We start from the raw sequence: 26,796 nt of genomic DNA, 5'->3' as shown, positions 1-26,796 counted from the left end.
GAGGTTTAGAAATTTCTAATTGCTCCTCTGAACTGTTATTTTACGGAAAAAATTCGTTGAGTGCCGCTGGTGAATTTCGAAGGTGCAGGCTTTAATAACGTGTCTTTACACGAACGGAAACTCTTCGAATACCGTTCTTTTTACGCGATCCAGATTGAGGAATATCGAATCAATTTGCAGTTTTATTGGGCCGACAGAAAAGAACAGATCAACCAGCTTTCTGCTCTAAATAATTTGCCTTGAAACTTTTGAAATGGATAAGTCTCTAACAACACTAGCACAATATCGTTCACGGAAGTGGGACAAACCTTCCGATAAACTGGCCGCCTGCTTTTCCTTCATACCAAATGCTCATGCGCGCCAGCGATCCTTTTGGCCAGCACCAAGGATCACGAAGACGGGTAGGTACTTCATATATGATTATTATTATGTACATAAACATACTTATTATATCTTATTATATGTTATTATTATTATACTATAAACATCTACAGATATCATCATACATCCCTATGCATCACCGTACACCGCTATACATCGCCATATACCCCCTATACAACACCATATACTCCTATACAACGCCGTATACTCCTATACAACAACATATACTCCTATACATCACCATACACCCCTATACATCACCATACACCCCCATACATAACCATACACCCCTATACATCACCATACACCCCCATACATCACCATACACCGCTATACATCACCATACATCCCCATACATCACCATACACCTCCATACATCACCATACACTCCATACATAACCATACACCCCTATACATCACCATACACCTCTATACGCGAAGTTCTTGGAAGGAAAAACGAATGGGTTTTGAATAACACTGGTATCTATCCCTATTCTTTGGTGTTTGCTCATTCATAACACTAATTCAAAATAAGATCATGAGGCTACATAATACATGTGGCATTTCAATTATCGATGCTTTTACAGCTGCTTTTTTGGATAATACCCGACCTGCGATGGCAAAAACGTCTTTTGATTTTGTGTTTTTCTGCGACTTAAATCACAATCTGAAGAAGCGACGCTTTCTTCGCTTTGCTGCCTTTACATTTTAGCGAACTTCCTAGGAAACGAAAGCCCGTGGTTCGTGATTTGTGATTGGTGGATTTCGATCTGTTTTCGTTTATCCTTCCAAGAACTTCGCGTATATCGTTATTTATGAAAGTGTATGGCGATGTATAGGAGTATATGGTGATGTGTTGGGATGTATGGTTATGTACGGGGATGTATGGTGATGTATAGGGGTGTATGGTGATATATATAGCGGTGAATGGTGACGTATAGGGATGTATAAAGATGTATAGGGCTGTATGGTGATGTATAGTAGTGTATGGGAATGTAGAGGGATGTATGGTAATGTATAGGGGTGTATGGAGATGTATAGGAATATATGATGTTGTATAGGGGTGTATGGTGATGTATAGGGGTGTATGGTGATGTATGGGGGTGTACGGTGACGTATAGGGATGTATGGTGATGTATAGGGGTGTATGGTGATGTATAGGGTTGTATGGAGATGTATAGGAATATATGATGTTGTATAGGGGTATATGGTGATGTATAGGGATGTATAGTGATGTATAGGGGTGTATGGTGATGTATAGGGGTGTATGGTGATGTATGGGGGTGTACGGTGACGTATAGGGATGTATGGTGATGTATAGGGGTGTATGGTGATGTATAGGGGTGTATGGTGATGTATGGGGGTGTACGGTGACGTATAGGGATGTATGGTGATGTATAGGGGTGTATGGTGATGTATAGGGTGTATGGTGATGTATAGTAGTGTATGGTTATGTATGGGGGTGTACGGTGACGTATAGGGATATATGGTGATGTATAGGGGTGTATGGTGATGTATGGGGGTGTATGGTGATGTATGGTGTTGTATAGGGGTATATGGTGTTGTATATAGTACAATAATAATAGGTATGCTTAGGTACATAATAATAATCATATATGAAGTACCTACCACGAAGACCTGGTTGGGATTTTGGTGGACAGCCTGCGGCGTAGCGATTGTTTCCACGTGGGTTCGTCAAGAAAGTTGGAACGAAAGCGAAAGAGGAAGGATGGATCCAACTTTCGAGTAATAACTCGATCGAAAACGCTTGCTACGCAGGCTTAGGTAGACATAACAAAAAGTTTTACTATTAAAATTTTTCGCTAACCGAAACTTCAAGAGCTTTCAAGGGCTGTTCGTAAACAGGTATAAATATGAATATTTCAGAAAAAGATGCATCGACCGTGAATTGCCTCGGCCCTCATGAAACTATACTAGGTACTGCTTTATCACGCTTATCGGAGTACCCATCTTATTACTGAGTATTTTTCTCCGTAAATCAAAAGAAATGCCGGCATGCCGGCATTTTTTCGCTGCACGCCACCTCCTTAACTGACTAACGTAAACTGAACTAGCATGTGCAAGTTAAAGCACCGGCATTCGATTTATTACGCAGACAAGCTCAGGCATGCAAGCTGCATTAGTGTGGGTCAAATCAGTAAGAAACTGACAACGTAAACTACTTTACGATCGCGCTAGCTTTGTCGTCTTTAAGCAGGTGATTGGATGGGCGAGGCCCCAAGTAATGAATCTGTAACTTTCAATACAATCTAGAGTGACAGATAAGTACCTTTCACAGAGTTGGACTTCGCAGACTTGTTTTTGATGCCAAATACAACACCAAACACAACGATCCCAATAATGATAAGCAGCACAATCAAAATAACCCCGGCAATCACTCGACATCTCTTTCCTGCACAGTGCGGACGGAGACGGTAGGTTATACTAAGCCTTCGCTCTTCGTCGGTCAATAGCGCAATATCGTCTGCAGCTACTTCCATTTTCAGTGGAGTTAGGAATGCAGTACTTTGTTTAATGGTGCCGATACAGCTTAAGCTAACTACGGTCAGAGCTCGAAAGTAGCAAGCATTCCGGCGCGGGAATATATAAACTATACTTAACAACTGTTAATAATGAATACGTCACATTTGATTGACAGTTACTTCCGTCGCACTTACAATTGATCCACTTGTATCGGTACAATTTAATAATTCAATGAAGACGATTTTTAGTATCCTTCGAAAGTGTAATTAAAGCGTAAGTACTAGATTTTGGTTTCACATTGATTGTAATAATATAAATCAATGCGACGTGTCTATTGGCCAGATTCTTCAAACTGAGAGAAATTTATTCAACGTTGTGTATACACAGTCAAATGATTATAAAATACCCCTTTGTAGACGACTTTGGGCGCGGTGAGATATAATACAAATACAAAATCTGAAAGTACTGCAATACTTTAAAAACTTCAGTGCAGTTTAATAATTTAATGAAGGGGATTTTTGGTATTCCTCGAGTGTTTAATTAAAGCCTACTTACTAGTGGAGGCTGGTGGAGAGCTCACGAAAATCAGAGATGAAAACAATGATTATGCTGGGGGGTTCTTAAGAGCGCACAATCGTTTATTTTTGGGTTGACACATTGTGATTGAATAATCAATGGAGCGTTTCTTTAGGCTACTTATTTCAAACTGACAGGAATTGTGTAGACACGGTAAAAAAAAGCCTTTGTAGACGATTTTGGGCGCGGGATATAATACAGAATCTGAGACCACTTAAAAACAGCACAGAAAAGAGCACTGAAATTTGGTCACATCTGATGTTTTATACCTGTGATTATAAGTTTCTGATTTTTCCGTATTTCTCAAGTGCGGGAAATTGTGGAACTTGAAAGGAAACTGAAACTTTCGTGAGGAAATTAAAATCGGAGGCGAACGCGCTTGCATCAATAAAATGCTCCTTACGGCTTTAGTAAACGAGCTTGTGCTACGGACCGACAACGAACGCTTCAAATTCCTTGAACCATTGTGAATCTCTTGCTCTCCCGGGCCAGGTTGCGTAAAACCTTCTTAAGATAAGAGAGCTCTTAACTTTTGTTCTGGAACAATAACCTATTGTTTTGAAATAATAGTTACGAGTTCCCTTAATCTTAAGATATTTTTTGCAACCCGACCCCCGAGACTAGAAAATAACAATTTTACATTACAAGTTTACTTGCTTATATAGAACCTCATGCATTATTCACTAAGGTGATAAGTACACTTGCATTTGAGACAGTAAATCAATACAAAAGTTTTATCCATTAAGATCCGTTGCCGTGAAGTCCTACCTCAAGTAAGCCTGCGTCACATTTACGAAAACTCCCGTTGACAAGAAATCACGATAGCATTTACCCAAGGAAAAAATTAAACACAAAGATAGTACAGACGCTGACTGAGGAACTGTAAATTTACTAAAACAACACAATTTTCGTTTAATGTCAGGCTCACCACAACAGCTGCACGAAAGCAAACATTTACCCGAAGGCAAGTGAGAACATAATAGACCACGTGGCGTTTACTCTTAACCCTTTTCGGAAGTGGATCACTTGTCACAGGTTTCATAGCACTTAGCAAAAGGCTCGCTGGATGGCAAGCTATCCAAGCGTTCATTCAGGTCACAAAGCTTTGAGTACGATCGGGCAAAGCCTTCTCGGTTAATTCAAACGTTTTTCAAGTCTTCTAGTCCAGTTATTTCAGTTAATTTTTTAACAGAATAATTAAACTAAGAATGCTTCGCTTGATCTGACTAAAAGCTTTGTGATCGGAATGAACTCGTGGATGACTGGTCATCCAGAGAGCTGTTGCTAAATGATATCCAAGCACGTGACCAAGTTTTGCAAAGGGCCTATTGAGTTGGGCTCATGATAAGTAAGGTGTTTGAGCCAGTTGAGTTCAGCAGAATGTACTTGGATCGCCTGAGGCGTTCTTTATGATTAGCGTAGGTGAGATAATGTCTCATCGAAACCAAATAAAATCAGACCAACTTCTGCGTCATCAAGCAACGCTCCTCCCCACAAACGTCAGTGAGAATAGGTACCTTTATTATATAACCGGCTCCGCGTACGGACATGCGCAAGTTGAAGCGAATCGATTGTTTCGATTGGGTCACCAAGTGGGCACAATAAGCCCGTCTTGCCCGTCGGGATTTCCCGCGTTGGTCCCGCAAGAGAAATTCTGTACTGACCCAGTGGGTTCGCTTAGGACTGTGATAGTTGAATATTCTCCTTGATTTTAAGGACTGAACGCAAACTATTTTTTCAATATTTGGCCATCTTGACCGAACAAGGTTGGTCAATACCACATCGACAGGTATCAAAGTGCTGTTTATTAAAACATCTTTAATCTTGAACTCGCGCATACTAGAACGTAACCATCTGATCTTACAAGTTTATTTTGGTATGTGGCACAATGTACTCGTGCGTTATTCAATATTGTTTAATTAAAACTTGAGAGTACATCTGCATGGCACGCAAATGCATGTTAAAAATAATACAAAGTTTGATCAAAATCCGCGTTTACATGGCGTGCTTACATCGTGAAAGCCCCTTGAAAAGAAACTGCGATGTACATGGACGGAAGCAAGCGAATCAAAACGAAGATAGTACTTACCCGTCCAATAATCTGTGAATTCAATGAACCTGCTTAAATATTATTTTTTCACCTGTTTCGTCTATTGTTTGGCTACTACACCAGCTGTCAATGTGATTTTTCAACCGGAGGCAATTGAGAACAACTCCACAATACGGATGGACACCTCAGTATTATGGACAGTTCTGCAGTCTGAAGTATTCAAAACTTTATATACATTCTCTACCTGACAACCTCTACTGTAATAACGAACACCTCCATGATATGGACACCTCACTGTTAAGTACTATGGGCTCAAGGATACAATACTTTGCGCATTCTCTACCACTACTATAATTAACAACACGGAACACCTCCATGATACGGACATCTCAGTATTACGGACAGTTCTGTAGGCCCAAGTATACCAAAACATAAAGGACACCTTTGTAATGTGTATCACTAGTTCTGTTTGTTCCTTTGATTTTCGTATTAAAGAGGTTTAACTGTTTAACTGTAGATGAAAACGAAATCAATCATCACCATACAGAGCACTTCTTCACTGGGTTCATGCTGCTTCCAGACGGGCAGTTGAAAGCCTCCGCAAACTTTTTGAAGTTGGACAGCGCGCCAATAACTCTGAAAAGACCAAAAGAACAATTATGTTAATCTATGAGCCAATAGCTATGACTGATGCCTGTTGGTTTCAGCCCGTCGTCTCATATCAATCAAACAATCAACTTTATTTTAAAAACAGAGACACATAACAGCATACAGAAGCTGATAAACCAGTGGCCCTCCAAAACACATACAATGACAATTTTAAGAGAAAACAAGGTAAGGGACTGCAATAATTACCTGGAAGGGGGGGGGGGGGTGGAAAATTAGAGGGGGGGCATAGGAGAAAATGACAACAAGAGAGAGGGGGGCTGGATGTATAATTTTATACATACAGGGGGGGCATTACTCTTTCATTCCTTTTTGCAAACTATAAAAGTAGTGGACGAGTTGTTAGAGTTCAAATATAAATACTAACATTGGAATAAAACTGACAAATTTATCAACTCTAAGGTGTTCTGATCTATGAACAGCTGTTTTCCTATCTGTCATGCAGTAGGAAAGGAATGCCTCTGTTATATATGTTAAAACAGTGCTACTTTATTTGCACTAAGATTTAATAAAACAGTAAACTTTAATTAAAAGTTGCAAAAGTAGCACTATCATGTTATTCAATGGAAAAGAAAGATGCCAATGTTAGCACACATGGCATCATAATTTAGCAGAATGAAAACCCAACTGTTGAAATTTTAATGACGATCCCGCACCGATTTGAAAGATTGTTATTGATTAGCTGGGAAAACAATAGGGACTGTCACATAACAATGCCCCTATCCCTGAAAACAATGGAGGTGTAGATTAAAGGGGACCAGGGAAATAAGAGGTTTAGAACGGTGCAGGTCTACTGATTTTAATAGCCAAACAAATTTAAAGTATGGTAAATAAAACACAGTATGATTAAATTAAGCTTAAAAAGAGCTCAATCAGACAGGAATTCCTGACTGGCAAACTAGGTATGAGGGAATCAGTGGGAGGAGACTTCTTTCAGGGGGGGGGGGGGGGGGGGTTAGCCTTAATATTATCGTTATGTGAGGGGGGTTTGAAATTAATTTTTGCTTAATGAGAGGGGGGTATGACTTAGTTTTGGGGCATATTTCACCCATTTCCCAATTCCCCCCTCCAGGTAATTATTACACAGTCCCTAGAAGTCGATATGGCCCGGCTAACCGGGCTGGATCACTATTTAAACAGGCCTTCAGTTACCACTGACAAGCCCATATACAGAAATTGCATAATCGAGTAAAATGTAGCAGAGAGTACTCAACGAGTGCAGCTTTTGAAACTAAGCTAGGTCTAAAATTGCGTTTTTCTGCCCTGAAACATATAGGGACAACAGTTAGTGTAACACGGTAGGGTGCACGGCCGCCAAACATTTCCTTGATGTATCAGCGTGTCAGCGGGACTATTTGATTTCATCAGCTATTGATTTAATTCAGTACAACATACAATCATGATGTTGCTTTTATACAGGAACCAGGCGGGAACCAGGGCGTATTCGAAAAAGAGCGACGTCTGATATTAATGATCGTGTTTCTAGATTAAGAAGAATATTTTAAAACCTGTATTTAGAATACGAATGTGTGTCTGTTTTCCTTTGGTAGAGAGCCGCCTTCTTGTTGTAAACAGCACACTGTGTCTGCAATAATGAGGAAAAAGTCATGAAAAATACCTTTCTTTATAGTCATTTTTGTTCAGACTATACTGAAAAGCTAGTCACAAAGCCTATGTTTTGGCCTGCTACATAAAAGACCATGAAACAAAATTCAACAACATGGTTCACTTTTTTAGCAGCTTGAAGAGTGGTTACAATTCTGACGTCACCATGACGTCAGTGATGCTACCCGCAGGCTCCAGCGCGGGAAAATTGGATTTACGCTACGGTGCTCGCCACCAACGCCATTTGTATTTTAGGCAGAAAAGAAAATTCGCCATTTGCACATTTTCTATCAATATTTTCGGTGTTCTTTGAAGATCAAATAGATTCGTTCCTTCAAGACGGTAACATTGGAAAACTAAAGCAATTTACACGGAACAACGCATCGTGAGACGCTTCACTACATAACATTATCGGCCACAACGGATGCAAATCATGCGTTGAACATGAAACAAAGGTAAACGAATTACGTTATTTATTTGTTTTTAACTCGATTATTACTCGTAGTTTTTTATACAACTGTTACGCTTTTTGAGAACGGTGCGTTCCTCGCGCATCGGCTTTTGAAGCCGAGTTTGTAGTGGAGCGAGTGGGTCAGGAAATTTGCAATGAGAAATACTACGTAAAAGTGTGTTGAAACGTTTTGCCGATATCAGACTTGATAAGCAACGTTAAAAATACGAACACATTAGAACTCCACACTTTCGCTCATGTTTTAAAGATCATGTCACGCGTACTCGGTACGAGCGTTATATTTGACACCGAACTGAAAATCTGGATAATGGAAAATTAAACTGAATTATTATTGCTAGGAGAACAGTCAAATTGTCCAAAACATACCTTTGCAAATCCGATAAAGAAAAGTTGATCCACGTTCATAGAAAGGTCAGGTAATGGATTCTCCCTTCCATTGGCCCTCACCCAGGACTGGTATGCCTGAATGCAATGCAAGTAAATTAAATAGAGAATAAAATTTAGTTTGTTATCGCTTATTATCCTGAAAACACCAATACCGGGTGGGGGGGGGGGGGGGGGGGAGAGGGGCACTCCCTATAACGTTTATAAGGGAGGCTCCGCCCGAAAGGGGTACTTTTTCAGGCTTCAGGTATATCAAAGGGTAGGAAATTCACGAGTTGAAGCAAACGAAATGGTAGGAAAATCTATAAATTAACATAAGTATTTAATTAGCACTTTCCTTTTTAAACCTTACATGAAAATGACAAGAGACTGCCTGTTATAGCGTTTTTTTTAGTAAGTAGATATGTGTATTGGTTACCATTCTTTAATGGAAGGTAGACGAAGGGGGTAGCTCTTTAGTCAAAAATAGCCTGTTCCGGACGTTCAGTTTGTGGGGACGGCGCGAAGAGATGTGAGCAGAAAAAAAAAGCTACGGGGTGGTGTAGGGGTTAAGTTTCCTCCCTCTCTCCCCGATCTCTTACTCCTTATTTAGTTTTCCCGCTCTCTTACTTCGCGCCGCAGTCCACTACCTGAACGCCTGGAACAGGTTGGTTAAAAATGGTATATATTAAAAAAGGACCTTAGAGCGAATCTCCCCGTAAAAAAACTTTGTTGAGTAGCCCTTACGGGGGAGGGTGCGGCTACGTAGGCTAAGTAGCCCCCGGGAAGCCCTAAAGGATTTAATACTTCAACAAAGTATGGTGGCGTTTGGCCTTTATGAATACTACTAAGTCTCCTAACTAGTAATAGTTGACACTACAGCTGCCCCCGGTCTGTATATTGTCGGTCAATAGTATTCTTGCTCGTTGTGTAGCTCTTTGAAATATATCGATTCATAATGAAGATGTTCACACATACTCCATACAATAGGTGAGATAAATTACAGGAAATAAACGCAAGGTTCCATGCACAGCTTCGGTTCGATTTACACAGCTTTGATCAAAACTGTCTCAGTTTCGAGAATAGTTTATTCTAAACCATAAGAAAAGATTTCATTAGAAGTTTGAGTTTTCGCTATTTCTATTTCACTTTTTACATTTAGTTTATTTCATTTGCCGGAAAGTAAGCCTTAGAAATTAAAAGGACGTTTGACAGAATTTGATGGTCGGCGAATTTCTGTAATCGTCCATCGTTTTGCTAGTGATAAGCTAGCCGTTGAATCATTCACTCGTCTTGCTTGTTTTGGGCCGAGTCTTATTCCGGTCAAAGAAAGAGAAAGAGTGTCTGGCAAGGTTCAGCTGAAGGTTTCCAATCAAAGATTTGTGAATTCGTGTCCGGCAAACTCACTTAGTGTTAAAATATACACTGTTCTGCGGATCCTTATTCATATTCCTATTCATCTGCGCTTAACGAGTGTCTTTTGGTCCATAACTTTCATAAAAACTGCTCCACAGAATGTCACTGATAACACGTAACGCAAAAGAGTATCGAAGTATGACTGCACAATTCATGTCACAAAATCTGCCTATTGTTAGCTGTTCCTTCGGGATTTTTTGTGTTTTACGTCATCCTATCCATTTCGTACTTGCGGGCGCAAACAATAGAAACGTCATCATTTACCTACCGATTCCTCGCGGCCCCTGTTCAAGCAAATCGAGATTTTTTCTATATATATCTTGACTGTATGACTGTATATTTCAACTATAAGTACTTTCCTTAATATACGCGCGAGTTACTAGAGTGCCTCCTCGGGATTTCGCCTTAACATAGAATAACATAGAATATTAAAGCTAGTTACATATGATAAGCTACTCAAGATGTGTCCAGAAATTGATTAGTATAAACTTGATATGTCAGCTCATCAAGAGGAGCTACAACATGAAAGTTGCTATTAATATAATTATAATTATTATTATTATTATTATTATTATTATTATTATTATTATTATTATTATTATTATTATTATTATTATTATTATTATTATTATTTTAAGGCTAAACTGAACTGTACAGATGAAGACCTAATTGCCAGAGAGCGAATAAACCATATGCTGATAGTCGGTTATCATACGATATTAATTTTCCGTGGTGGTTTTGCTGCTGATCCGGTTGTCGTTGCTTGGAATCGAGCCTACAGACAGCGTCGAATCAAATATTTTTACCAAAGCTAAAAATAAACCAATGAAAACACTTCCATCTTTGTTCATATGCCAACCAACTTACTTCGTATGCCAACTTTATCCCTCCATTGTCAGCGATGTTTTCACCCAACGTCTGTTGACCGTCTATCTGCAGGACAAGCAACCGAAGATGTAATTATTACAATGCTACTAAAAATTTTTTTCAAGTGTTGATGATGCAATTATAAGTTGTAAGACAGTAAATTTCATGCCGTGTTGCCAGCTCTCCCTTCTGCATAGTTAGGCTATGATTAGTTTCAAGAGCCTTCCATAAAAAAAAAAAATATATATTGAACCACTTACGTTTTTTCCAAACACCTTGTAATCACCGTACTGATCGACAAGACAATCGCTCTTAGATGTGAAGTTTGCTTCTGATTCCTCAGACCACCAATCGTTAAAATTTCCATTTTTGTCATAAAGGCGACCTAAATAAGATATTAAAAAACGATATAAATAACAATTACTCTATATAGAAAATCTCGCGGGCTTATTGGTCGTGACATTGGTCTGAGAGAGTGTATAGTGAGTATAAATGACCATGGAGATGATGCAATGACGGGACTTTCTTCCTTCCTCACGGGCGAGTGATTCCACGGAGAGACTTAGAATTAGACAAAGGAAACGTTTTATGCTGTTATTAAAAACGTATCTGTCTATCACAATTTTGCGATGTCTGCTCTAATGCAAATAACAGAAAGACATTTACTGCGTTTGAACCTTGACTACAAAACTATCAGTCAGTGTGATCTGTTGTTGTCATTTTTAAAAATCTTATTTTTTCCACAATATGACCTCGTTCATGCCAGTATTTTCCTAGCACTTGGTAACATCTGATGTTGATCAATTCAAAGTCGTGCCTTTTTACAACTTTTTTGCCTCCAGTATTGAAAAGACAAGACAAGAGGATTTATTTCACTCAGCTCCCTTTACATGTGATTGAGATAGATAAAGAAAAAGAGCCAAAAAAAATACAGTTACATGAGTGAAGAATAAAAATTGTAGTTTATAATTGGGATCATCCAAGTAGCAAAGAGAAAAACAGAGCTCATTTAAACAAAAGAAAAAAATACCATTATTGTCGAATCCGTGGGTAATTTCATGTCCAATGACCGTTGCTAGTGAACCATAGTTGAGATACCTGAAAAGGAAACAAAATAATTTGTTTCATGCACTAATATATGATGCACTAAACACCAAAAACGTAGAACCCGGATGTAACAGATAACCCCTAGCCATTTGACAAAGAATCCGGTGTAACTGAAGAACAATGTTTCTCACCGCATTTGCAGATCATGTATTAAACGGCTCGCCGGTACAAATTCACCCCTGTTCTAACGAGCGCATTTCCCTATCCCGGCACTTCATTATATTGGTAGGGTGAACACCACACCATTTTGTGCCTGTACCCAGGCACTGGTTCCCGGGAACCAAGTGTGGGCAGCCTCTTAGGGTCAAATTCAATAGGCGTGGGCGTGCGTGAAACTGACCAATTGAATTACAGGTCGAACCGGCATCCCATAAGCGACCAGTCAAATGCAAAGTTTTTGTAATCGCGGAGGAGAATCAAACCACGATCTCTTCCTTTTAAGAGAATTTACTGCATGCAGTATCTAAGTTTCATCATGTGTAGTTGCATGTTGTCAATAAGATTTCTTCATATATTCTTAATAGTGTAGTACATACAGCAAACATGAAGTTTAAACCATGCTTCGAGTGGCCGCTCACAGAGGCTAAACTAATGGAAAATTCTAAAACTGTCACCCCAAAAGGTGACAAGAGCGTGGTCGTGTTTTGGATTGGTCGCACATTGTGGCTCGACCTCGTAGGTCTTTTCAGCTTCCTGGCTTCCCTTTTTGACTTTGTATTTAATAAATAGAACGCAATAGGAAATCTCGCTTCCGTGATTGACAAACAGTTTTAAATCTAGCTTCAAAATGTCTCTTAGACTGTCCACGCGGGTAACTCACTTCACGTCACTTACTTTGGATAATTTTTCGTGTAAAAAGGAGTTTGTAGGATCCCTGCCAAAAATACTATGAAAAAATAAGGTAACAAATATTAAACGTACAGTTAGGAACGTGACACCGATGCAGATTTGTCTAACTACTAGTCATTTGTAATTAACAAATTTATGGTAGTGGAGTGGTGGGTACACTGTACATTTCAGTCAACAATGCCATATTTTAATTTATCGGTTATAGTCACCATGAACCCTATTTAAAAAGTTCATTTTCTAACTTGGGTTTTGTTTATTTATTTGCTTTTTTTGTTCTCTTTTTTTTCACCTCGTCAACTATAAAATGTTGCCAGCTGGTATAAAAGAAAAATTCGTTTACTGGTAATTGTGAACATTTTTGTTTTTACCGACCTCCAGATTCCAGAAAGGGGTTACCAAATTACGATGACATAGGGAATTTCCACATACCTATTGTATTTTTCTGTCCATAGTAAAATGCATTGACTACCGCAGGGTTATATTCCGGCCACCTAAAATGGCATATATATAAATATATGTAAGTTAAGTCAAAATGCACGTGCGAGAGGAGCTTAACGATGATACAGTAAATTTGGCTGTTGAGTTTAGAAACTATTAAATCCTTAACGGACCATTTGGACGTTTTAAAGCTTCGTTTTATACGGGCAGGAGCTGATTTCCAGGAGTCGGCACTCTGGAATAAGCCAGATGACTAACTATGAAAAATCCTTTGAAAGATAGCTGAATGACTTATAATGGCAGTTACCCTGAGGGTTTATATTTCAAGGGTAAACTTTGAGATATCTAATAAAACACATCCACACTCCACCACCACCCACCACTGTCAGGCCAAACTCATTTCAAATGTACTGGCAATCCGCAAAATAATACTTACATATCCTTGTTGACTGGATGGCGAAGCATTCCAAATTTTTTTTCGACCAGCATTTTGTTCATTGCTATTATATTTTCAAAATAATCATCACTTACTGTCAGCTGGTAATATTGAAAAAAGAAGTAAATAATAGACAAATAAGTAGTGTTGATATGTTGAGACAAGTGATATATCAACAAAAAAAGAGTGAATCTTGAAAACACAATTAATCCAAATAGAAGATAACAGAGTTAAAAATACCCAACTGGTAGCATGACTGAGGATTTAAACTTGAGGACTGGCATATTCAAACATCTTTTGAATGCATTGGGTGGGGGGGGGGGGGGCAGTGTTGGCGTACCAGAAAAAAAATATTTATTACACGAACGTTAACGATCTAAGGAACAAGTCACTTCATTCGCACCCCCCTCCATTATTATTATTGTTACTATCCTCATTAAACACAGCTTTTTCTGGATGGCTTGTCTTATCCAATACCACAATGTCAGGCTTGTTGTGTTCAATCTCGTTGTCTGTATTTTGAAGTCCCAAGGCAGATTGTTGTTAGTGGATTCATACATTGTTATTATTATTATAAGTATTATTATTATATCATTACTATTACTATTATTACCATTGAATAATGTTCGTCAAGTTTTTTGTCGTCTTTTATATATGGTGGGTATCCCACATCTTCCTTTATAGCATTGGCCTGCAATGATTGCATTTAAGTGAATTATTTTTAATGTGTCTGATTGCCGAAAGAGACAACCTTTGATTAAATACCACTTATTAACCGAGGGTGAGGTCATTACAGGGAAATTTCAGAGCGAGGCCTTGATGTATTCTTGACGTATTGACCGAGCGATAGCGAGGTCAATACATCCAGGCCGAGGTCTGAGATTTCCCTTTATGACCGAACGGACAAGGTTAATAAGTTATTTATTATATAGCCTTTTCATTATGGACCTGAGCCTGCGATCAATTTAAACCAACAACTTGTCACCTTCACATGTCACCTCAATGAGTTGTACACTTGAGCCCGCTGTACAGTCAGGTGACACTGGTCAGAGGATAGCCTCTTTGACAGCTGTCAATTGACCATAACATGGATGTCCACTATTAAGTTAAACACAGATTGTATATGCCTTGGACACCTAGCTAGTAATGCCCCGTCATTACAAGAAAACAGCCAATCAGAGCGCGTGTACTATTGTAGCCATATAACAAGCGTTAACCAGTTATAGAGTACTCAAAGTTACAGTAGTGACTGTTATGGGGACAAACAATCGCCTTCTATTTTTTTTTTTATTTTCAACGTCCGTAAGAAGAGAAGGTTTCGGAACTTAAGAGCTGGTACAAACACAGGGGCACCCAACGACTGTCTTCTGTAAAATATCTGTTCGGAGAAGAAAATATGACATGGAATTTTCTATTGCTTGAGAACGGCTTAAAATTTCTAGATGACTGTTCCATTCATGTACAATTAATTTTCGAAGATTGCCTGTCTTGTCTAATTAGTTCCCTCCGATTTTCTGAACTTTAATTTTTCACATTAACTCCCCAAGTTAGGCTATTTTTGATAGAAAAAGGAAACCTAAAATTTTCGGATTCAAAACGAAAATTTGCATCTAAAATTTTCGGGAAAACAATGCTGGAGCCCATGTAATTTCAAACAGACTCAAGTTCCCCTAGGATGACCGAACAGATACAAATTTTATAGCGCCGCTTAGAATGCAATTCTAGAGATCTAAAAGTGCTCTGGACAGCCTAAAAATGGTTTTCAACGTATTTAGGAGGAGACGGTCGTTGGGTGCCCCTGTAAACATGCCCGTTTCCAAGGCGCATGATTTGATGGAAATTAATTCGTCGCGAAGCGCCGAGCGAAATGAGTTTGTCATCTCGTCGCGCGCGTAGTGCGTCAGCCGCTCGTGAATCCTAGCGAGCTGCAAACTCGCAGCGCACATCTATCCAACTATCCTTGTATATATCCGATGATGTCCGCCATGACGTCATACAAAAGTTTGACGTCACGGCGCATTCTTTGTTTCTAGGCAACATTCGACTAAACGGCGATTTCTTATCATATCAATGACCAAAGTGCTTGTTTTTTTTGCGGTAATTTAGGAGTCGGTAAGTGCTTTCTTCAATTGAAAATGGAGGTAACAAAACAAGTTTTGCTCGCAGACGATACCGTATTGGCTGATAGTTGGGCATTTGTTGTTTAAATGCGATCAAATTGGTTTACGTTAGGTTTCCACCGGTCAAAACAGCAGTCATTCTTCTGAAAATTATCTCTGAATTCGCCTTAAATAGGGCTCGATCAACTTTGTACAAGGGCGCGCTGGAGGAAGTCTAGGGAAAAGGCTTTTCATTAAATACTATCAACTTTTTCACTATGAGTTTCACGTGGCGTGGTAATGAAATGGCCTGGCGTGCAGAAGGTCCCGAGTTCGATTCCGGGCAAAACCCGTTTTTCTCTTCTGTTCATTTTTTTCCTTAACGTTTAGTCTTCTTCGTAGTTATTATAGGTTTGTTTTGTTTCTTTATGTAGCTCAAGTTTTTTAAATTTCTAAATTTTCTTCCTTGCTTTATTTCCCTTTCAACTTCTTGCCAATCTCCCGAAGTCCTTCGCGAGGTCCTGCGATTCACGAATTTCTAGTAAAGGTCAGGAGTATTTATACATAGTCAAATAATACTGTACAAGAGAGGTGTACTGTACCAATATCGACTAACTGCGAAAACCCGTAAAAATAAGAGAACGAGCCTTTTGAACACTTTTTACCTCTTCGTCTTGATAATCTATGAATGACATTCTTACCTTTTCTCTGGCGGCCTCTTTTGTTGCAGAATCCATCCAATCCGCAGAATTGAGGTTATTAATAAAGGCCTCGCGAATAAGAGTCGTCATTTCCTGTACCTGAAACAAATTAAATAGAAAGACTTTTATTGAACTTCAGTCGATCAATCAATCGAATGTACTTACTTCCGGGCAAAAATATATTCATAACGATTGATATGGAAGATGCGAGCTTCGAGTCGTGCTTGTGACTGTGCGTCGCCGTCAGATTTCTTAATTTAGTTTACAACGTTACCGTTGTTTTAGTTGCTTCGTCATAATGTGCGTCAACATACATCCTCCCCAAAGTCATGTCCATCGGTGTCAGCATTTCATCGATACAGAAAGACCATCTTTGATGTAGGTTTTTTCGCGTCCCGCGCAGAGCCTTGTAAAACTCAAGCTTAGCTTCAACAAAAGGATCAGGCATCGACCAAACGTACTGGGAAATAACTCGCCACATTATGTAGTCCTTGATAATATCGTGGGATCTATTAAGCAAATATAGGCAAGAAAAATAGACTGGAGCTACTAATCGCCAAGATAAATTGGAACACCGCTGAAGAAGGAGGACATGAAGAATATTCGAAAAAAATAAGATCGCTTTTTACAAGTGAAAGTAAACCACTAAAGGGTATATTTGACTCCAGATCCAAGTCAGTGCTGCTCATAAACACTTCTAAAATTCATTTTTACTCATTTAATAATTAAATAGTTTAGTAATAAATGACGTTATTTATACTTACGTAGTCTGATACTTTGAAGCAATGTGCCGGAAGAAGGAGTCAAGCCCATAGTAAACTTTTTCGCTAGAGTCGAAAGTAATTCCTTGGTGCAAAAATGCAGTGTTCAAAAAATCCAGGATAAAAGTTAGCTGTGAAAGAAAAAATAGTATTGATTGATAATTTAGTCGTTCGATTGCCCACAACCCTCGTTTACTAGTAACTGACGTGAAGAGCCAAAAGTATGCAGGAGTTTTGGTGTGTTTACCATTTACATGGGCGAAGCTGTCGGTTCACGCCTTTGGTCAAATGGAAAGCACAATCAGTCAGGACTGGTAATAACGTTCCGGAGTCGCGTTTTGCGTGTTTACACCGAGATAAGATCCTTTTACCGAAAAATGGCTGAGAAGGCCTGAAACTGGTATCGAAGATGGGATTTTACAAAAGTAACACGAATTTCCTTTTGGAACTTTCCAGCCGGAAGAAGAGGACTACTTCTACAGATGTTCCGTTGCTCCCGGAAATTTTCGGCTGGAACCGGATTTAACGGAAATTATTTTTGCAAATGATAAACCGCTCGGTTTTAGTCTAAAGCTTTGGCAGTACTTCTTCGATAAATCAGCCCTGAATGAGAGCTAGCTGATGCTTGATCTACCGAGTTCAAATTAAGTGCCTAGTATATATGTTACGCCATACTGACGAGCCCCAAAGAGGGCGAAACAGCTGTCTATGGCTACAATCCCGCTCTGTTTTGAGTTCTTTCGGTGTCGTGTTGATGTCTTGCAGAGTTAATTTTCACGTAGTACGATAAGCATTGCAGTATTCTGCTTGCAGAATTTAATATGTCCATATATGTTATGTATGGTTCAGTTTTATCCTTGGTTTAAATTAAATTTCCGTTTGTTTGAAACTCGTTATCATACATTACCATAACCAAAAACAAAGGGAAATAAAATTTGAAACAAGGATAATATTGAACCACAACATATACGACCATAATGCCCAAGTCTAAGTTAGAAGTGGCATGTGAACGACCTTTTAAGCGACCGAAAGCAGTATCAACTCTATTGCCTGCACTATAAAAAGCCGAAATAGAAACTGTATACAAATTTGGTTTTCGTATATTTCATCTTCCAAAATAATCACAGTGCTAAAAGGTAACCTGGATTTCCAGTCTGTCCACTGTGGCTAGAATTACGTACGTTAAAAGTTGAGTCCGAGCAAAAGTCAGCGATAGTCTTGTCCAACGAGAAATCCAGGGATCTTCTTGAACGATAATACTGCCCGAGGGATTGGACAAAGTCATCTGAGAATGCTTCGTCCTGATACGACCACTGCAGAAAGGGAAAAAAAAGCAATATCATGAAATAGAAGATAGGACACAGAGCGTAAAATCTCCAATAGCTTTGTACAGTCTTTTATCATGAAGAAACCGTGTTATTGTCCACTTTTCAAACAAGAAGGAAACTGGAGACAAAATACGTATCGCAATTGTTTCTGCCTTTCTGAGATGGTCACCGGGTACTCGCCGGTCACTGCATGGTACAGTCCCAGAAGTCTTTGCGAAAGTTAACTCCTCTTGTTTCCTCCAACCTCGTTTCTAGTGTTCTCTCCGGGACGGATCCGAATACTGACTCAGGGGCACCTTACGACGGTTTCCTCCTAAACGCATTGAAAACACTTTTTAGGCTATCGAGAGTACTTTTAGATCTTTAGAAATACATTCTAATCGACGCTATTAAATTTTTATCTGTTCGATCATCCTTGGGCAACTTGAGTCTTTTTAGGAAAGTGACAATTTTTCTTTCTGATTCCTCTTTCCATCGCATTTTCGAATCCGAAAATTTTACGTTTCCTTTTTCTGCGAAAAATAGCTTAATCTGGGGAGTGAAATGCGAAGAATTAAATTCAGAAAATCGTAGAGAATTTATTAGATAAGCTTCGAATGGAACGACCATCTGGAAATTCTTAGCCTTCCTCAAGGTATAGAAAATTCTAGGCAATTTCTGCTTCTCCGAACAGATATTTTACAGAAAACTGTGTTGGGCGCCCCTGAAAACTTCTAGCAGAAGGAACGAGTTTGAAGCTCCTATGTTTGACGCGTTCACCTGGTTTCTGATGTAATGGAAAAGATTTATTTCAGTTGTGCTGTTTTATGCATCCTGTTGAGTCCTGACAGACACTAACGGAAGACCCCTTTGCATGGGAGTTGAAACTTCTTGTGGAATTGCACACATTTGAGATCTTTTAGGTATCTTAACTTATGAACGATTACGACACTTAGTTATTTGCGGGAGCAAGAATTTGTTTATTAGTGTAGTCTGTCCTTTTTCAGTTTAACATTTTTGGAGGTGGTTTTTATATTCTACCTGAAACAGTAACTTACACTGGCAATGTCTCTTTCGAAGTTATATATACGCATCATCTTCTTCTCTGAATCTGATCCTCCTCCAAGTAGACGTGCAATCGTTGTCATGTACGTTTTATATGCGTGTTGAATCTTTAAGTGAGGCAAATGGGAGACAAGAGGGGAATCAGTTATAATGGAAATTGTTATCATTAGTGAGGTGACTTGGAAAATGACCTGGAGAGGTTTATCTTAGCTGCAATAGCTTCCTCTTTTGTTGTTGATGATGTTGTTGGCTTAGGGAATTGGAGAAATCGTCTTAAGACACGGGCTGTTACATTTAGAAGCGACTTTTATGGAGAGAGAAACGGGCAAGTGAAATGGAGACCGCCTGATTTAATGCGCAGTTGATTACATGGACTATAGGTTAATTTGCGTAATGAAGATGGAAAATATAAAATATTATTGATCTTCAGCCTCCAAGTTTTATCTACATTATTTACAACGAACCTGAAATAATCAGGTAGGCTAAATTTCCGTCTATAACTTGATGAAGCTAGTTATAAGTTTCGGTTCTTACCTCCTTATTTTGAATTTCTGAGTGTAAAAAATGAGTTGCTTCAGGAGCCGATTAATCAGCCTGTTCCAAGCGCCAACTGAAGATACTTACGTGCAGAGATAGTGAAAACTGAAACGAAAAACGCGCGGGGGTTGCTTGACCTTGTTTTTCGCGTCGTCCCCACCTGATCTGAGAACCTGGCACAGGCTACCAACTAATCGGCTCCAGTTGCAATACCAACCTTTAAAACTTCAGGATCTCTTGTGTTTTCGTCATAGTAGCTCCAAATCCAGATTCCTAGGCGTGAGGTTCCAATCTAGTAAATAGATGTAAAAGTTCGAAAAAAATACTAACACGTGGGCTGGCTAATATTTTGAATCAAATATACGATCTGTATTGTACAAACCACCCTTTTTGGAAACCCGTAAGAGCCAATTACGTATTCCTTCAAGGATTTCTCCAGCAATATTTCTAAACAATGTTTTGCAACAAGGTGTGGTTCGATTCTTGCTCCTGACCTTCAGTATTTGGCTAGGCCCTGTACGGCGTCTTCACAGGCCTTCTTGGCTAGTTCATTTTTGTTGACGTATTTTCGCTCGGATCACGTGACCCGAAACGGAATAACGATGCCTAGGGACTAATATAAGAGTTTTAACTCTTCTATTTCCTTTTTTTTTTTTGCTGGACTGATACCATTTCTGCCCGGTATCTACCTACTTAACAGGCACTCGTGCATATTTAATGACTCGAGAAATGCTTTGCCTACTGCAAGAATGTTACGTGTGGAATCCTCGTCATCCGTCCCAACCGAAGCAAACAGCAAAGAGTGTACATTCAGGTCTCTTTGAATGTGTCCCATTTTTTCTTGCACTGTCCAGGAGTTCAGTCCATTTCCCGTTACAGTCCATCCACCAAACGTCTCTATCAAACTTGCTAAAGGTGCAATTCCTCGGTTGATAATAGCAGCTGTATTTACGCAAGAGTTGTAAATTTGGACGGTTTTCCTTATCGATAAACTCTGTTACGAAAAAAAAAAATAGAAAAAGGAAAAAATTGGTTAGACTACAGGTAAATCTTAATTCTATTTTTATTATTCCTTTTATTTGAGAATAAGCTTAACCCTAGTGAGCTTGCTAGCAGGCCAGAATAAGCTCCAATGCATTTTTCTTTAGTTCTTTTCTGGCTCCCCAAGAGTTAAGGGACGTATCAAAATTCCTGTGCTCCCTGCTTATATGGCCCAGTAAATTGATAGGAGTTTAGTTACTGCCCACAAATTAACTAAAACAAACTTGATTTCAAACCTGAGGGTAAATAGAAGTAGCATTCCGCAACACATGCCGTATAACTCTCATATTGTCATGGAAGAGATCCGAAAAGGCAGATTCCATGCTGTTATTTTCTCCGAGCTGATGTTTTTTGAAAAAACCTCCGCATACGTAGGAGAAAAAGTCTTCACAAGGATTCACTGTTTTGTTCAGCTGTCTGGAAATTTCTGAAATCGTGAAACAGTCGATATCATTCGCCTTTTTAGAAAAGAGAATGGAACGGGAGCCGACATGCGTCCCGCAATTGTTTCTGGGATTATTACTGATGACGCACCGGTCAGCGCTATTGGCCGATTTTTCCCCCGTCCCTATATAGTAACATTCCCAGAAGTCTTTGCCCAGTTTCCTTCTCGTTTCTAGAGTGGCGATTGTGTAAAAATGTCAGCGTGGTCGCTCATTCATTTCTAATATAGGGGATATTACATGCCCGCACGTGGATACGAATTTTATCTTCGAGTGTTCAACTCGATATCTCACGAGTGAGCGCAGGGAACAAGTGAGATATCGAGTTGAACACGAGAAGATGAAATTCGTATCTACAAGCGGGCATGTAATATTCTGTTTATTATATAGACACCGATGGCGAGACGCTGTGATGCTCTTTTCCTATTGGCTGAAACTGACGTAGCCATGACAACCGTGATATCTTTACATGTGAAGGATAAAAATTGTATCTTCACTGGACACCAAATTTTCGTCACTGGAAAAATCCTGGTCTTTCATCGGTGTCTATATAATGAATTAATATTTTTTGCTTCAAACCAGTGGATAAAATAGGTTCTAGTCTACGTGGCAGGCCTTTGATGGGGAGGAGATTTTAAGGCGCATGAAAACGCCATGGGCGATCGAGAAAGGAGGGAAGAGAAACCCTAAATATACACACGTACCTTTCAAACGTGCGATCGCCGCGCGCCTTCAAATTTTGTTTATGTAGAATAACCTCGCTGCTGTAAATGAATATTTAACTGTTGTTTTTGCTTCAATTTTAATTTAAACACTTCAAACACCAACCTTGAGAGATTTTGCACGTTAAATTACAAATGATCGGTAGTGTTGTTGTCGATGAGTTTGTCAATGGCTTCGATGACGTCCATGGCCTTGATGTCGTCTGCGGCACTTCGGAGGTTGGTGTTGTTTCAGGTCCCGCTAAAACGATACGAAATGTAATTGTTTTTTTGTAGAAGTACGTAGTTACTAAAGAAACCTCTGCAGCGGAATTAACTGAATAGAATTTTTTTTACCTTCAGTTACGATGGCCAGAGAGGTCAAAATGAAAAATTCTTTATCGTTTTAGGGTAAACACAGTTTTCTTGTTTCATGTAAATAGCCATACTAGTGAAAGCCGATAATTGACGGCCATTAGGCAATTCCAGTTTTTGTAGCCCATATCAAACAGACATACTAATCACAACTCTTTTATTAATTAAAATATGCACTTTCACAAGGCTGCATTATATTTGGAGTAAGTGAATAGAGCCTCCAATTTAACTGAAAATAGAAAACAAAAACACGTAACTTGATTGAATTTGAAAGGTGCGGGCCTTCATATCTTCCTATCTAAGTCTTTACACTTCACTGGAGACCCCTCGAATCTAGGGTGTACGTAAACCTCTATATACCTGTCTCACATGTTTTTTTTTTTTTTTTACTTAATGCCAATAATACAAGAGGAAGGATGAAAATGAAGTGTTTTCTCGTCTAAGAACATGCAACTCGAGGTTACAAAATACCGTTGAGCCTTTACTACGAGATAGTGTAATGATAACACAAAATCACCCTAACCAATGCAAAGGAATGTAAGATACAAAAACGAAACAAAATTTTAATCTGGGATTAACGCTAATCGGCCTTTCAGGAGCCGGGCCCAGAGAGTAGACATAGTTCCACGTAACAAGAAAGGAACTATTTATATTTGGATCATTGCAAATCCCATATACATGTATTCAGTGTTCTCCAACATTTAGCCTAGTCTCACCAAATATTTCACTTTGCGTTTTTTGTTCTCTCAAAAAAGCAGAGCTTGAACAAAGAATTAATGCTATTAAAATATTCCGTTATTAGAAACTTCTAAGATTGTTGATAATGATAGAAATATGAATATTTCACGAAAAACAAATAGACCGTGAATTGCTTCGGTCATCATCAGTACTGGTTTTTGACGTTTTTCATTCGAAGTATTACTTTTGTCTCTGAGTAATTTCCTCCGTAAATTAAAGGAAATGCAGGCTAACGTGGAGGTTTTTTCGCATGTGAGCTCCTCGACTGACTTAGACTGAACTAAAGCACTGGAATCCGAGTTATCACGTAGACAATACGAAGCATGCAAGCTACTGAATAATAGTCCCGGGAATAGTTTGGGTCAACTATAGTTAGAAGCTGGACAGTGTAAACTATTCTACGATTGCTTTAGCTTAGTCCAATTTGCACAGGTACCTTTCCGGGTTTTAAGCAGGTGATAAACTGGGCGAGGCCATACGTCAGCAATAACCTGATATATTAACTCAGTGTAATGCAAAGTGACAGATAAGTACCTTTATAGCTGGACTTGTTTCTGATGCCAAATACAACACCTAACACAACGATCCCAATAATAATAAGCACCGCAATCAAAATAACGCCGGCGATCAGTCGACATCTCTTCCCTACACAGTACGGACGGAGACGGTAGGTGAAGCCAAACTTGCTTCTTTCATTGGTCACAATTGTAACATCGTCTGCTGTTATTTCCATTTTCAGCCTGTGGAGAGACGGAATCCGGTTTCAGTGTAGTATAGTACTTTGTCTAATGGTGATGCACTGACTGCACTGGCCGGCTGACTACAGCAGCAACTGAAGTGCACAGGTAAAGGAGCAAAACTATTTAATAATTGATACGTCACACTATGATTGACAATCACTTCCGCTCGGCACTTGTAATTGATTCATCTTGTTCAAGTTCATTTCCCACGCCAGGGGTTGCCATGCAATACTTTCAAATATCGATACAATTCAACAATTTCATGAAGAGGGCTTTTGGTATACTTCCAAGTGTGTTATGCCATAGTTACTAAGAGGATACTGGTGTTGAAAGCTGGGCAAAATCAAAGATGAAAAAATTGTGGTGCTGCAGTTTATTGCTGCTAAGAAAAGTAACAAGACGCTTCTATTTGTCAGTTTCTTCAAAGACGGGAATGCTATTTACACTGTCAAGTTCAAAAGGCTAACAAAAACATCAAACAAGTCTTTCAGGCTTCATAACCATTAGCTTCATACTTTATTAACAGACCATTCCACGGTTTCTTCAACTTTTGATTCGGAAAAGTTAGTGAAAATCTTTCAACTCGACTGGACAGCACGCCTCAAAATTCAGTAAGGGACTGGTAAAAAAGTATAGGGGGGGATGGGCCGGAGCAGAGAGGGGGTGGGTCATGAGGTTTTGAGCCTAGTGCAAGGGGTGGGTCGTGCAATTTTCAGCTACCCTTAGGGGGTGGGTCACCCTATTTTATGACATAAATAGGCACTAACTATTAACGAGACAGTTCACTACACTTGTTATATAAAACACAGCCAGCTGGAATTACTGCTAAAATACTCAGAAACCTCAGTGTTGTGCGAAAAAATACAAAGGGTGTCTGGCCGCACACCTATACGGGCGTGGAACCCTCTGTGAACCTTTTTTTTTTTGTCTCTATGAGCGTGTCCTTTAATGATTTTCCTTTTTTGTAAGGAAATGATTGGTGGTTCTTTAAAAATTTATTGAGGTTATAGTTTGTTTTGTATAAGATTCCATTTTTTCATTCAAGCTTCCTTTATAGTAGACACTGAGGGCTGATATTGTGACAGGATTGGCAATTTTTCTTTTTCCTCCTGTTGTTTTGTTTTAGAAGTTTAGACTCCCTTTGGTGAATTTTATTTCTGATAGTAGGTTTTCTATCAAAGATTGTGGGTAGCCTCCGTCCATCAAGCGTTTTTTTTTTTTTTAAATTTGAATCATTTTCCTCAAAGGTTGTTTCTGAGGAGTTTTTTTGACTCCAGGTGAAATGTGTATACAAGAAAGTTTCCGTTTTTTTAAAATGTGTCTTTGCATCAAGGATAGATTTTACCTTGAATCTTGTGCCTTTGTATACAACTGTGTCTAAAAACGCAGTCTCAGTGTCAAATGTTTCAGCCGTGAATTCAGTAGTTGGGTGATGTAAGTTTGCTTGTTCAATGAAGGCGTCGATGTCTGGTTTACTCATGTCCCATAGGGAAAACATATCGTGTATGTAGCATTTCCAAACTGTTTTTCTAAAGACAGTTTTGCTTAGAGTTGTTGTTTCAATATATGTCATGAAAATATTGGCAAAGGAATCAAAACTGCTGTCTTTGTGCCCATTGCAGTTCCATAGTTTTGGAGGTAGTGCTTTCCATTGAAGTGGAAGAAATTTTCTTTGAGGATTAATCTAAACATTTCCAGCAAATAATGTGTAGGAATGGGTTGTCTTTCTAGAAATTTTCATTTGCTTTGTAACAGACCATTTCAATATACCCTCGTTTTGCTGTATATGTGTGTCAAGCTCATAACGTCCATCGAAACAAGAAATGTTCGGTTTTTCACTTTTGTCTTTTCAGTGAAAGGTATGATTTCTGTGATTTTGATATTGGTTGTAGCAGCTAGTATATCAACAAATTTTGTCAAGCACAGAACAAGGTTTTATTGGATTATTAAGAGGAAACCAAACATCCATGCTTTAACTAGGGGGTGGGTCATGCAATTTCCAACCTTGCTTTAGGGGTGGGTCAGTCATTTTTGTGCCGAAGGGAGGGGGTGGGTCATGTGTTTTTTATCAACCACATTTCCAAATGCTCCGGCCCACCCCCCCCCCCCCCCCTATACTTTTTGACCAGTCCCTAAAGTTGCCAAGCTTGAAAGTGATTTGTTGAAAATTAACGAAGCTATAGCTCTGCAAATTTGCGGAATTTTACAGACGTTTGTTTGATGGTGGCAAGTTCGTGCCCCCCACCATACAAACGGCTGTAAAATTTCGCGACTTTGTGGAGCAATAACGTCGCTCTCTTTGGACACATCACCTTTAAACTTTGTAAGTTGCCCTATTTTAAGCGGTGCCCCCTTCCCAGCAGTGTTGATACTCATTTAGATATTCTCTCACTACTCTTTATCAAAAGTTGCGATAAAATTGTGGAAGGGTCTATCATGGTAAAGTTTAGACTATTGTATAAGTCCTTATTGCGTCTTTTTATGTTTAAGTAGATGGTTTGTAGGCTTTGGTCTATATATTATCTCACATCTGAGTAAAACTGAAAAGTGCCTTGAAATTTGTTACAACTTTAAAACG

At 39.1% G+C, this 26,796-nt stretch overlaps 1 protein-coding gene across 1 annotated transcript; it reads right to left on the bottom strand.

Moving 5' to 3' along the window:
• Positions 1-5,146: 5,146 nt before the first annotated feature.
• LOC140941579 (endothelin-converting enzyme 1-like) lies at positions 5,147-24,317 on the bottom strand. Its single transcript, XM_073390597.1, has 20 exons — positions 24,013-24,317; positions 22,493-22,627; positions 21,458-21,648; positions 20,923-21,174; positions 20,398-20,472; positions 19,637-19,750; positions 18,453-18,584; positions 17,275-17,402; positions 16,785-17,019; positions 16,511-16,609; positions 14,324-14,401; positions 13,711-13,811; positions 13,266-13,327; positions 12,822-12,873; positions 11,911-11,978; positions 11,141-11,265; positions 10,881-10,946; positions 8,601-8,696; positions 7,666-7,742; positions 5,147-6,127 (listed from the first exon to the last, which is right to left on the bottom strand). The coding sequence occupies exons 1-20, from the start codon at positions 24,209-24,211 to the stop codon at positions 6,028-6,030; spliced, it is 2,385 nt and encodes a 794-aa protein (XP_073246698.1). The 5' UTR covers positions 24,212-24,317; the 3' UTR covers positions 5,147-6,027.
• Positions 24,318-26,796: the final 2,479 nt, after the last annotated feature.

This window comes from Porites lutea, chromosome 6 (assembly GCF_958299795.1).
Source record: "Porites lutea chromosome 6, jaPorLute2.1, whole genome shotgun sequence".
Lineage (NCBI taxonomy): Eukaryota > Metazoa > Cnidaria > Anthozoa > Scleractinia > Poritidae > Porites > Porites lutea.
The sequence above is the reverse complement of the archived record's forward strand: the minus strand, read 5'-3'. Positions and strand labels throughout refer to the sequence as shown.

Excerpts from the sequence above, each read along its gene's own strand:
- LOC140941579 (XM_073390597.1), bottom strand. The coding sequence starts at position 24,211 with ATGGAAATAACAGCAGACGATGTTACAATTGTGACCAATGAAAGAAGC. Across the intron at positions 17,403-18,452 it reads GCTCGGACTCAACTTTTAAC|CTAACTTTTATCCTGGATTT; the intron begins GTACGTAATTCT and ends TTTCTTTCACAG. Across the intron at positions 14,402-16,510 it reads AAGAGGCCGCCAGAGAAAAG|GCCAATGCTATAAAGGAAGA; the intron begins GTAAGAATGTCA and ends CAATCATTGCAG.